Source organism: Culex pipiens, chromosome 2 (genome assembly GCF_016801865.2).
Source record: "Culex pipiens pallens isolate TS chromosome 2, TS_CPP_V2, whole genome shotgun sequence".
Taxonomy (NCBI): Eukaryota; Metazoa; Arthropoda; class Insecta; order Diptera; family Culicidae; genus Culex; species Culex pipiens.
The window spans coordinates 69,751,022-69,763,971 of record NC_068938.1 but is presented as its reverse complement, the minus strand read 5'-3'; the positions used below and the strand labels follow the sequence as shown (position 1 = coordinate 69,763,971).

At 42.9% G+C, this 12,950-nt stretch overlaps 3 protein-coding genes across 3 annotated transcripts; 1 reads left to right on the top strand and 2 right to left on the bottom strand.

Annotated features, from left to right (window-relative positions):
- Window positions 1–2,646: 2,646 nt before the first annotated feature.
- On the bottom strand, window positions 2,647–5,031 carry LOC120416087 (zinc finger protein 689-like). Its single transcript, XM_039577771.2, has 2 exons — window positions 4,761–5,031; window positions 2,647–4,698 (listed from the first exon to the last, which is right to left on the bottom strand). The coding sequence occupies exons 1-2, from the start codon at window positions 4,905–4,907 to the stop codon at window positions 3,889–3,891; spliced, it is 957 nt and encodes a 318-aa protein (XP_039433705.1). The 5' UTR covers window positions 4,908–5,031; the 3' UTR covers window positions 2,647–3,888.
- Window positions 5,032–5,041: 10 nt separating this feature from the next.
- LOC120416085 (uncharacterized) lies at window positions 5,042–6,496 on the top strand. Its single transcript, XM_039577769.2, has 2 exons — window positions 5,042–5,456; window positions 5,518–6,496. The coding sequence occupies exons 1-2, from the start codon at window positions 5,117–5,119 to the stop codon at window positions 6,471–6,473; spliced, it is 1,296 nt and encodes a 431-aa protein (XP_039433703.1). The 5' UTR covers window positions 5,042–5,116; the 3' UTR covers window positions 6,474–6,496.
- A 40-nt stretch (window positions 6,497–6,536) lies between these two features.
- LOC120416090 (GTP:AMP phosphotransferase AK3, mitochondrial) lies at window positions 6,537–7,468 on the bottom strand. Its single transcript, XM_039577773.2, has one exon. It carries the CDS (start codon window positions 7,308–7,310, stop codon window positions 6,660–6,662), a length of 651 nt encoding a protein of 216 aa, XP_039433707.1. The 5' UTR covers window positions 7,311–7,468; the 3' UTR covers window positions 6,537–6,659.
- Window positions 7,469–12,950: the final 5,482 nt, after the last annotated feature.

Below are 12,950 nucleotides of genomic sequence, written 5' to 3'. Positions count from 1 at the left end.
AAGGTAACTTTGAACACTGTTCTACGATCAACTGTTGCTACTCTAAATATGTTTCTAAACGAAACCTCACAGTGGAAGCAATCAGATATCGTTTGCTCAAATTGCAAAGTGTAGAACTCTTTGTATGTCTCAACACTTTTTGGAAATCAAGGTTTTTTAAGCCTGTTTCTGTTAATTCATTTATTTCTGGCAGCTTTAACCTTCTTGGTCATTCGCTGCCCTTAGTATTATTTTAAGCCTGATCGTGGAAATTTGCCTGTTTTTATCACTTTTCTTGTTTCAGCCTATTGTCACTTTGTGATGTGAACAGCTTCGTGAAGGTGAAACACCTTTTCTCAGAACATTAGGTTCAGCGACTTTTCTTGAAAACCAAATAAGTAAAATAGCTTGCTAACTTTTCTCTTAACTACCTATTTTGTACTTGTACAACTGAAACACCTTCTGAAATATTTCCAGGCCTAAAAAATAGTCAAGGTCGGTGGCCAATTTTGTGCATCCTGGGTACTTCGTTTTCCCGTCGCTGTCAGGGAAGCACTACTTTTGCTTGCAAATTCTTCTCTGGATTTTGAAAACATTTTTATAAATTGCGAATGTTCAGAGTTTCAAGATTTATATTTCCTATACTTTCTCGTTGAGAGCAGATGGGAATCGAACCCAGGACCATTCGCTTACAAAGCAAACGTCGTAACCAGTCAGCCACGGCCGCTCCTCCAAACTGAAGGTATGAATAATGAGTCAAAATTATAGAACACTGAAAGGTCCGCTCTTTTGTGTATATATTATATATTTTAAAAGTGAGGTAGGCACTAACCACCTAAGGGTGGATTAAGTAACGTTTTTTAAATTGATTTAAAATTCATTTTAAATCCTTAGCGGTCGTACAAAATGTCATTGTATGTACTCAGAAAAAATAAGCTTTATCGTTTTCAACAATAATATCACAAATTTAGGCATAGTTTTAGGACCCGATTGTGCCATTTCGTTTTGTCAATAGGTAATAGGAATATAAATACAAATGTAGAAATGGTACAAATATTTTAAAAAGTTTTTGTCACCACCCCCCCCCCCCTCCCCCCCTCCCCCCCTTCAAAATTGGCCCGTAAAATCAGGGGGCAAAAAAATATTTTTACAATAAACTTCAAAATTTTAATGAAAATTCAAGTGCAACCAGCTGAAATCAAATTAAAATACATTCTCCTGCGTTTAAAATCATTTTTTCATGTTTGGCTTTATTAAAAAATCTTAAGATTTTTTGAAAATTTTCGATGCAAAATCTTTTTTTTTTTCGATACAATTTTTGTTTTTGTCAGATCTTAGATTTTTTGAAAACTAATGATTGCAAAACAACTGAACTAGTGTAAAATGCATTTTAAAACACTTTTTTCATTTAAATGTGAAGACTATGGCTTGTTTTTTTTAATTTTTATATTTTTTTATTTTTTTGCCCCCCCCCCCCCCCCCCCTCCTTGACATCGGCCAGGGCCGAGGGACAAAAACTTTTTTAAATATTTGCATCGGCCTAAGTCAGGGTGACCACTCAAATTCCATTTTCAAATTCCCGACTTTTTCCGACTTTTTTCCAGGCTTTTCCAGAATGCTCAAAAAATAGACATTTCTTATTTAAAGAATGATTTCAAACAAAAAACTTTCTATAAGAAAAGTCAATATTAACCACCGAAAAAAAAATTCAATGAATTTAAACAAAAACCAAGTGTAGGCATTTTTTTGTAAATATAGGAACTAAACAACAAATAAAGAAAACTTCAAAAATGTAATTTCATTATTATGATTCGGAGTAGAAACACTAACAATTAGTCTTTGAAAAAAAAATCAAAAGTTCAACAATACTTATAACTTCCATGGTATTTTTTAAATTCATCATCATTTTAAATCAAAGAATGCAGGCCAAGGATTGATACCTAAGAGCATGCAATGGCACTGACCTTGTTGCGTGCTCTTCGGTTGACGTCCACGTAAGGAACATCCTGGAAGGAGCGCAACTTACTACATCCGTAGTTCTGTTAGATCATCCGAATTATCTTGATCAGAACAGTATAGCTCTGGTTCCTTGCAAGTGTCCTATTTTCTTACCTACACGTTGGCTTGGTTTTCATGATGACCTAGCTGGTGGCCTGTGGAAACGGATCGTAAACCTTTGACCACCGCGGGTCAGAGTCGAGACGGCTAAAAGAAAGGGGCGCGACAATGTGGGAAAGGGAAATAATTTGTGATTGTAGACGGTATTGTTTTGATTCGCAGTATGTTGAGTCAACTGCTGTGGATGTACCTGAAACATCGCACAACGGGGTTTCTCTTCTCTTCATTCTCAGCTACCACCTATCTCCTATTTTTATTTTGCTCTACTGATTGTCACTTCTTCACTGATTCTTCTATTTAATATCCAACATTTGATTTTAATTTTACTAACTTTTGATTCTCTTATCTCTCAAAGCTTTTCCGCTCTTTTCTATCAATTGATACTGCTGTAACAAACTTTGTTTTGTTTTTTTTTTTCCTTAAAAATATACTTTTCCTTAATGTACTAGTAATATAAAGTCTATTTATCATTTGCCTAATCTTTTTTGTTTTTATTGCGAATTTATTTATTTGAATAATTTTTTATCTGTCCTATAAATTATCATTACTATAATATGAGCTTGTTTTGTATCTCTATTTATTAACTATTGTCTAATTTTACATCAAATACATCTAGCTTCTCATTTTTATTCTTCAAAATACGCTCATCATTCTCTTACTATTGATACTTGATTTTTATAAAATAAATTCTCTTTTACTGTCTATTGTTTTCAATCTTCACCCTTTTTTTTAAACAAGTGAGGTTTGAGCCCTTACTCAATTTATGGAATGGTTAAAGGATTAACACAAATATTATTATTGTATTTTTGGTAAACTTTTATAACATGCTTAGGACCAAAAATTGTAACAAAACACCGCGATAAAAGGAATAGCAACAGATAAACAGACTCAACAATAGGGAAGATTTCAGGAGAAAACAATACACAGTGAATAACAATAAGTTTTTGAATTCAAACTAAAAATAAAACAGTTTTTGCTTTAATGAAAGTTGATAGGCACACTAAAAAAGGTTAGGCGCTTATACTTACATCAAACCCTACTTAATGTACCACCCCCGGCCGAGTTAAAATGCGTAACCGGAAAAGAAGGTGTGCATGCCTGGCACGAACACTCAAAGCGTGTTCTAGCGTGCTGCTCGTACTGACTCAGAGCAAGGGTGAGATGTAGGTGTAAGGGCAGTGCGTGTTAGTCGGGAACCTGGTGCATAAGATCGGTCATGGCCCGTTCTTACACTGAAAATTGCGAATTGCGAATTTTCAATTTTCCCATTTAAGACGATTCCAGCCTCCTGTTCCATGCTCTCAGCCCAGTTACCTAGTAGTAGGGGAGGGTGGGTAGTCTTGACCCTGTTTTTTGTATCGGCATTTGATCAAACAAGTTCTTTTAGTCATGCCAAGCTCCTTAAACATATTTTAAAATGGCGTTTTTAAAAATTTAAGGGTAATTTGATTTGAAGAAATCTTAAGAAACATGTCTGGAGCAATACGAGAAAAGGGCAGAAAAGCAGTTTGAACTATTGCGTTTATTTGAAGTGCTAAACAAGAGCTTGTTGAATAGTTGCCTGTTGTCTCAAAATTGGCAAAGTAGTAGAAGCTGCCAAACTGTTTATGCGCCCTGTTGCTCCGGATGTCTCTTATTGTTCATCTAAAGTCAGGATGTAAAATTCAAAAGAAATACAAAACACCTTTCAAGAGTTTCTTGTTTTAACAAAACACTTGATCGCTTTTTGGTTTCATTACTTTACAAAATAATCTATTTTCCACTGTTATATCCGAAGTCCTTGCCGGAATCTCATCCCGTTGATGCATCCTTACTCGGGCCCAACCTGGCAATCGGCTCCCCCAGGTGAAACCGTCGCATGTGGTCCACGTACATATTCCGGTGGACAAACTTACGGGGCGGGTCGGTACACACGTGGCACGCGTACGGAGCCTCACCGGTGTGCGTGCGCAGGTGAACACTCAACGCCATCTTCCACTTGAAGCTCTTCCCGCACAGGTGACACACCAGATCGCGCCGCTGGCTGTGGATCCGCATGTGACTTTTCAGCAGGTGCGGCCGGCGACACTTGAGACCGCACACCTGGCAGACGTACTTCCGCTCGGCGTGCTTCCGGGCGCGGTGATCCATAAAGGCTATCCGGTTGGTAAACACCTGGTCACAATCGGGGCACGGCATTGCTTCGCCATCTGCGTGCTTTCGGGCGGTGTGATGAATCAAATTCTGCCTGCAGGGAAAGCGTTCCTCGCAGTGGGCACAAGGATACGGTTTCAGGCCCTTGTGTCGGTTCATGTGGCCATCGAAGCGGCGCCTGGGGACAACGGCCTCACACACGTAACAGCGTACGTCGTAACGGAGGCCGTTTCGCACGCGGTTCTGCTTAAAGTACTGCTTCTTGGGCAAGCCGTTGATTAGTTCCTGTGGGATGGTATCTCCGGTTGCAGTTATTGGGACTGATTTGGCTTTTTTGGCCACTGGCTTGGGACATCGCTTCAACTGGATGGTTTCTCGGCCACTTTTCTTGTATTGGTAGAACTCTTCGACCGTACTTCGGCACGGATCGCACACGCTGTCGGCTTGGTGATACTGGTCCACAATGATCTGGAACACAAGATCCGTCGTTTAGTTTATGTAGATTAAACTTGCGATTTACGGACACTAACCCACTCACAAATGACATCCTGAAGCTTCTCGCGAAAGTCCCGATTCCAAAGGGCATTGTTCGGCGGACAACGGTCCGTGCAGAGCCGACAGCGGGTTGAGTTCTGGATGTTGTTCTCAGGATGCAGCTGTTGTTGATGTTGATCCATGTTGTGAGTTCAATCTGCACTAAATTACCACAGACTTGTCAGATGTCATACTTGGTTGGGTTCAAAAACTAATTTGAATCAGCCCCTGTCAAACGTTGGGTGTGGTCACCCTAAAATAAACAAACAGCTTTGACAGTTGTTTGTTTACATCGCCAATCGTAGTGTTGTTTGCTCAAAATTTGTTTCAAGCTGCTTTTAATTCAATAAACATGCCGGCCAAGGGCACCAAGATCCGGCAGTACAGCCGGCGCGACCTCAAGCTAGCGCTGGAAGCCCTGGACCGGCGGGAGCTCACGCTGAACAAGGCGGCCCGCCGCTACAACGTTCCCCGCTCGACGTTGGCCAAGTTTCACGAGGATCGGGACCGCAACGTCCGGATCGGGCCGACGCCGACGTTCACCGCCCAGGAGGAGCGCCAAATGGTCGAGTGGGTCGAAGATCTGCGCCACGCGGGCATGGCCGTGAAGCGGTCCGACCTGCTGGAGGCCGCCCAGTGGATCCTGGAGACGTACCCGCGGCAGACCAAAAAAATCAAGGACAACAGTCCGAGTGGGTTTGGTTGGTTTAGGGGGCGGAGATGGACGGGATAGTGAAATGTTGCTTATTTTAGGTGCCAGTTGGGTTCGGGCGTTCGAGCGGCGTCATCCCAGCGTAACGGCCTGCCTGCAAGTGGAACCGTTTGGTGAGGACAAACCAGCTGCGGTTCCGGAACGTGAGTGTTTCGAGGAAGTCTACCAACACCTGCAAGCTTTGGACGTGTTCAGCGAACCTGGGAGACTGTTCAAGTGCAACGAAATCGGGTTTGGCTTTTCGTTCAACATTGCGCAGTCTTTCGAAAAGCCGGTTAACGGAACGAAGAGGGCGGACCTTATTACGGCAGCTTTCATTACGTCGGCAGCTGGTCGGCTAGCGTTTCCGATGATCGTCTATCCGTACCGGGAGACGATTCCCCTGGAGTTGGCCGCTACGGTTCCGCTGTTCTACGGATGTGGCAACAGCGCCACCGGAATGATGACCAAGGACACCTTCTACAACTATGTGACGAAGACGTTCTTCAAGTTTCTCATGCTAAACCGAGTCAAACTTCCCGTGATCTTGTTTGTAGACGGAACTAGGCCAAACGTCTCGTTAGATCTGTGGAAGGCTTGCCGAAAGCTCGGGATAATTTTGATGGCCTTCAATCCGGACGAAAGCCGCAACTGTAAGAAGCACATTGCTTACGCGACTCCACTTACCAGGGTGGTCAAAGGTCAGCTGGATGATGCATTACTTCGGTGGAAAGATGCCAACAGCGATAGATTTATCAGCGAGATGAACTTCACCGAGTTGCTTTATCCAGCCGTTCAAGGCAGCGTCACCGAGGAACTCATCCTGCGAGATTGGCAGGCCTTTTCGTTCTACCAATGGATTCTGAAACGAAGAACTCGCGTGGAGGAGATCGAATTTGTCAGTGCCGATCTCGAGACGGAGCAGCAACAGGAAGAAGAGTGTGTCCAGCCGGACTTGGAAGTCGAACCCTCGGTGGAAGAGGCGAAAGAACCCTTGGCCACATTGGCCGAAACTTGACGCGCTGTTTTCATCGCATCCGAACAGTCCTTTCTTTCGTAACAAGCGAAACAACGTTATCAAAAAACCCTCATCACTAACGCTTATCAGTTCGTTTATTGTGCTGTACAGACTAACTTTGTGCTATCGCCAAAAAAGACGCATTGTCGTTCGCGTTCTCACCCCTCATCACACACCAACATGGAATTACTTGATTTTCTCCTCCAAATACTGCTTCACGCTGGGCCAAATTTCGTCGGTTGTCCGGCCGGAAAAGGTCGCCAAAACGCCCTTCTGCTTAAAGTACTCATTCAACGGCCGCGTGCAAGCATCGTAAATCTCCAGCCGCTTCCTCACCGCCACCGGATTGTCGTCCGGTCGCTGACTCAGCGCCTCACCCGTCTCGTCGTCCTTGCCCGGCACCTTCGGATCGTTGAACCCGATGTTGTACACCCTCCCGCTGGGCAGATGCACCCACCGACTCCGCAGCCGATCGATAATCACCTCAAACGGAACGTCCAAATTGATCACGGCGTCAATCTTCTCCTCCCGCCACAAGTCACCGGCCTGCTCCAGCGTACGCGGGAACCCGTCCAGCAGCCAGGAACGACCCTTCAGCTTCTGCAGCTCCCCCAGGATACACTTGGTTATGTAAACGTCCGGCAGCAGCTTGCCCTCCCGGATGAACTTGTCCGCAATCACCCCCAGCTCGGTTCGCTGCTCGATGTTGGCTCGCAGCAAGTCCCCGCTCGAGATGTGCTCCATGTTTAGCGTCTTGACGATCCGCGACGACACCGTGCCCTTGCCGGAACCGGGCGCGCCCATGATCACGGCCCGAAACAACCGCGGCGCACTCATCGCAGGTTAATCTACAGTGTAACAGCAAAACGTGTCCGGTCGCGGAGACGATCGAAAGCACAAGCTAGCAAGTGTGTTGATGTTCAAGATGAACTTTAGACTTCTGGGTTGTTGCTTTCTCTCTGGATTGTCTACCCACAGAACGAGCAGGTATACAACGGTACATATAAGTAAATACCGCTACATGGCTTGGTATCGCGCTGTTCTGTTCGTTGTCGGCGGCGTTGTATACTATCAGTAAACAGAGAGCGAGAGAAGCGGCTCGGCTCAGAGAGATGTTCAAAATGTAACCTGAGCTATACGACCGAACTACAACTAATTGCATCACATCACAATGTAAAACAGCATCGTATATGGCTATCTCTGAGCATGACTTGGTTATAACTTCTAGTCTGGTTAAAAATTAAAGATTTGGGCAAGGATGCTGTTTTTTTTTCTATGCTACTCTTTTATGATTCCCACCTCTAAAAAGACGAGGTTCTTTAAAGCATTAACAAAGTTTCTATCCGTTTCTATCGTGGGTCTCGTGGCGCAGGGGTAGCGGCTTCGGCTGCCGATCCCGATGATGCTATGAGACGCGGGTTCGATTCCCGCCTTATCCACTGAGCTTCTATCGGATGGTGAAGTAAAACGTCGGTCCCGGTTTCTCCTGTCTCGTCAGAGGCGCTGGAGCAGAAATCCCACGTTAGAGGAAGGCCATGCCCCGGGGGGCGTAGTGCCAATAGTTTCGTTTCGTTTAAAGTTTCTATAAATCAATTCTAACCTTTCACACCTTTTTGCCTTCCACACCTCACTGAGGAAAGGCCGAGGGAAAGGCTATGGAGTAATCTACGTGCGTATGTAAATATTGCGTGTACTTCGTTGAAAATAAAAAAAATCTAAATTATTCGCTCTACTGCATTACCTTGGCGCACCTAAGCTTCCATCCACCCCGGGATTCGAACTGACGATCTTTGGATTGTTAGTCCAACTGCCTACCAGCGACTCCACCGAGGCAGGGAACCCAGGGAGACGACTCCTACACCTGGACTGAGCTAACGACCTAACCCTCTAGGTTAGACCGGGGCCAACATTTACTTCCCCATCCGACGGAAGGCGTGATCAGACAAATCTCGTCTCAAAATTTGCCACCGAGACCTTCTGGGATCGAACCCAGCCCGACTGGGTGAGAGGCAACCACGCTTACCGATCGAGAAATTAAAAAGAGATATGAGCCGGTAGCACGGAGTGAAACTTTCCCAGCTGTCATGGAAAACTTCACAGAAGCTTGACAGAAAGTTTTACTCCATGTTGTACTTTTAATGTCTCGATTGGCACGAAGCGAGAGAAGAGAGTTAGTGAAGGGTGGGAAGAGAGAAAAATAGGTTGACAGCTTGTTCGCTGGAAGCAATAACGCCAAACAAGAAGAAGTCAACTGCGGTCAAAAGTGGTTTGCTCGTGGCACGTCAGTTCGTCAGTGGAGGTACCTCTAGCCTAGAAATGATTTAGAACCGTTGATATATTTCAATTTAAAACTAATAATATCATGGAGTTTCTGTTTGTAAATATTATTTTATTTGATTCTCAGCCAAACCAATGATTGAGGACAAATTGCAATGAATTTTTATTTCATTTTTTGAGTACTTATGTATGATTTTAAATGACTGAAGTATTGGGTACACTCAAACCCCAATGGTTTGACACCAAACGAACAGGGTCACTTTTTAGTTTGACACCCTTTTTACATGGAGTTCACACACACTACCAAACGTTTGTTTTGATAGTGTGCGCCTAGTAAAAAGTGATAGTTCGTCACTTTTTAGTTTGACTTTGACCAACCAACGGGGTACAAACTAAAAATGTGTCAAACGAAAAAGTGTCCAACCACCGGGGGTTGAGTGTATGTACTTAAATAACACATAAGGCTTTCTAGGCCCCAGGGCCCCGGCGATGGCCTGATATGAGCTACCGAACAACATTGGCAATATTGCGTCGTTTGTTTACAAACATAAGATTGATTGTGGACGAACCGAAAAATTTATTTTTTTGTAAAAAAAATCTATAATTATTTACAAACATAAGATTGATTGTGGACGAACCGAAAAAAATTTTTTTTTGTAAAAAAAATCTATAATTGGGTACTAAAGTCCTATGTAAATTTTTATGTACAACGGTAAAAAACACCATTAAAAACCATTTCTGATCACTTTTTTCATTTTAATGCAAATTTTTTTTTTACAAGACAACATTTTTTTGATGGATCAACTATGGTCCCCTTGGAACGAACTGTCAAGTAGGAGCTTTTCTGTCAAGAAGGACCGCGAGGTTAATTTTTCAAAATTTATTTAAAAATCCATTTTAAACTCTTTGTGGTCGTACAAAGGGTCATTGTACTCAGAAAAATGAGCTTTATCGCTGTAAACAATAATATCAGCAATCTAAGCTTCATTTTAGGACCCAATTATTGTGCAATAACATTAGGTCTTACAAAACAAACAACATTTTGTTAAATTCTAGACCAGAATTTGCTTTATTATTATTTTTCAATTTTAATCACTTTTATCGCGATTCTGATCAAAATTGCACAGCAAATCATCGTGCCTTTAGTGTATCTTTAGTTCCCACATCGATTCGCTGTAGATTCGTGTTTAAATTTTGAAATTTAACATAAATTAAAATAAGTTGCAAAATTCCCAACTTCAGCCATGTGCAACAATTTCCACATCACCCGTGCAGGAAACCGATAATGGGGTAATTCATGCGTTCCAAACTGTCAAAATTCCAAAACGTCATTGCCAATCTTGGGTTCGCTGCTTTTGTTCGTGTTTGAAGTTTCGGGCCGAGACTCTGATCAGGACACTGTGAGGGACAGTTCGTCATTTTTGGGTTAAATTATATTTTTTCACTGGGCCTAGCAGAGTCTCGGCCCGAAACTTCAAACACGAACAAAAGCAGCGAACCCATGGCTTTCTACCTAAGGTACTCGCGATTGAGTGTGTAGTAGTGCGGTTGTCAAAATCGTTATCTCTGACTCTCTCACTCCACTGACACTGACATTGTTTATGTTTTGGTTTTCCTGGCACGGTCCATTGTTCGTTTGTTATTGTTTTGGTTTTAGTGGCACGGAGTCATGCACTCACACTAATGCAAAGGAAGATCGCGAGTACCTATGATATACAGCCACGGACGAACGGACATGACACCACGAACAAATTTCGCATAGTTTTGTGAGGCAAAATTCAAATTTCAACCGAATAAAAATACGTTAAAACCGCGATGAAACACTAGCGCCGCCATTGTTCACGTTGGCGAACTATATTTGTTTTGATACTATTCCTTATTCAGTCAAAATGTTGTCATGCTGCGGTGATGTTGCAATGTCTGTATTTTATCCGCTTCCAATAGTTTCGCATTGCGTACTGTTCCTTTTGCGTGAACGGTAGTTGTACAATTTTGATTGATAGCAACAATACCATCTGGAGCGAATCATTTGTAAATAAACAAATCAAGTAGAATGAGGGAAGTTTATGCCGAATTTAGGAAGTTTAGCTAATTTATTTTTAATTTTCTTGAACTTTGACTTTTTCATCAGTTCAATCTCGCGATTCTGCATCGAGTCGTGTGGTGTTCGTTGGAGCGATCGGAGAGTGAATCGACGCGCGTGAACCCGCGGGAAAGTGGTAGAAAGTTCTCGAAATCATTGAAAAAGGGGTCGCGGTGTGGCCAGAAAAGTTGGGCCATCAGTCGTGTGGTGTTCGTTGGAGCCAGAGTCTCGGCCCGAAACTTCAAACACGAACAAAAGCAGCGAACCCAAGATTGGCAATGACGTTTTGGAATTTTGACAGTTTGGAACGCATGAATTACCCCATTATCGGTTTCCTGCACGGGTGATGTGGAAATTGTTGCACATGGCTGAAGTTGGGAATTTTGCAACTTATTTTAATTTATGTTAAATTTCAAAATTTAAACACGAATCTACAGCGAATCGATGTGGGAACTAAAGATACACTAAAGGCACGATGATTTGCTGTGCAATTTTGATCAGAATCGCGATAAAAGTGATTAAAATTGAAAAATAATAATAAAGCAAATTCTGGTCTAGAATTTAACAAAATGTTGTTTGTTTTGTAAGACCTAATGTTATTGCACAATAATTGGGTCCTAAAATGAAGCTTAGATTGCTGATATTATTGTTTACAGCGATAAAGCTCATTTTTCTGAGTACAATGACCCTTTGTACGACCACAAAGAGTTTAAAATGGATTTTTAAATCAATTTTGAAAAATTAACCTCGCGGTCCTTCTTGACAGAAAAGCTCCTACTTGACAGTTCGTTCCAAGGGGACCATAGTTGATCCATCAAAAAAATGTTGTCTTGTAAAAAAAAAATTTGCATTAAAATGAAAAAAGTGATCAGAAATGGTTTTTAATGGTGTTTTTTACCGTTGTACATAAAAATTTACATAGGACTTTAGTACCCAATTATAGATTTTTTTTACAAAAAAAATTTTTTTTCGGTTCGTCCACAATCAATCTTATGTTTGTAAATAATTATAGATTTTTTTTACAAAAAAATAAATTTTTCGGTTCGTCCACAATCAATCTTATGTTTGTAAACAAACGACGCAATATTGCCAATGTTGTTCGGTAGCTCATATCAGGCCATCGCCGGGGCCCTGGTTGGAGCGATCGGAGAGTGAATCGACGCGCGTGAACCCGCGGGAAAGTGGTAGAAAGTTCTCGAAATCATTGAAAAAGGGGTCGCGGTGTGGCCAGAGAAGTTGGGCCATCAGTCGTGTGGTGTTCGTTGGAGCGATCGGAGAGTGAATCGACGCGCGCGAACCCGCGGGAAAGTGGTAGAAAGTTCTCGAAATCATTGAAAAAGGGGTCGCGGTGTGGCCAGAGAAGTTGGGCCATCAGTCGTGTGGTGTTCGTTGGAGCGATCGGAGAGTGAATCGACGCGCGTGGACCCGCGGGAAAGTGGTAGAAAGTTCTCGAAATCATTGAAAAAGGGGTCGCGGTGTGGCCAGAAAAGTTGGGCCATCAGTCGTGTGGTGTTCGTTGGAGCGATCGGAGAGTGAATCGACGCGCGCGAACCCGCGGGAAAGTGGTAGAAAGTTCTCGAAATCATTGAAAAAGGGGTCGCGGTGTGGCCAGAGAAGTTGGGCCATCAGTCGTGTGGTGTTCGTTGGAGCGATCGGAGAGTGAATCGACGCGCGCGAACCCGCGGGAAAGTGGTAGAAAGTTCTCGAAATCATTGAAAAAGGGGTCGCGGTGTGGCCAGAGAAGTTGGGCCATCAGTCGTGTGGTGTTCGTTGGATCGATCGGAGAGTGAATCGACGCGCGCGAACCCGCGAGAAGTAGATCGGAAAAGCATTGAAATAGAGATTCGCATCGTTGAATTATATATTATAATTTCATTTCGTTTTGAAAGCCCATCCCATAGCATCGTTGGTCGGATGGCACGCCGGCGGTAAGAAGTTAAACATAATACGCGATTAAGGAATTGATAAGTCCTTCTCAAAGCGTCGCAACTCGGAAGGCAGCGATAATGTTTCACTTTTTGGTCATATCATCTTACAAAAATGGATCCTGATCTATCCTAAATTGTACATCACCGAATAATACGTTAATTCAAAATTCATTTCGTTTTGAAAGTCCT

Coding starts and splice junctions, on each gene's coding strand:
- LOC120416087 (XM_039577771.2), bottom strand. CDS start 4,907: ATGGATCAACATCAACAACAGCTGCATCCTGAGAACAACATCCAGAAC. Junction 4,699..4,760: donor AGGATGTCATTTGTGAGTGG/GTTAGTGTCCGT, acceptor CTTGTGTTCCAG/ATCATTGTGGACCAGTATCA.
- LOC120416085 (XM_039577769.2), top strand. CDS start 5,117: ATGCCGGCCAAGGGCACCAAGATCCGGCAGTACAGCCGGCGCGACCTC. Junction 5,457..5,517: donor AATCAAGGACAACAGTCCGA/GTGGGTTTGGTT, acceptor TGCTTATTTTAG/GTGCCAGTTGGGTTCGGGCG.
- LOC120416090 (XM_039577773.2), bottom strand. CDS start 7,310: ATGAGTGCGCCGCGGTTGTTTCGGGCCGTGATCATGGGCGCGCCCGGT.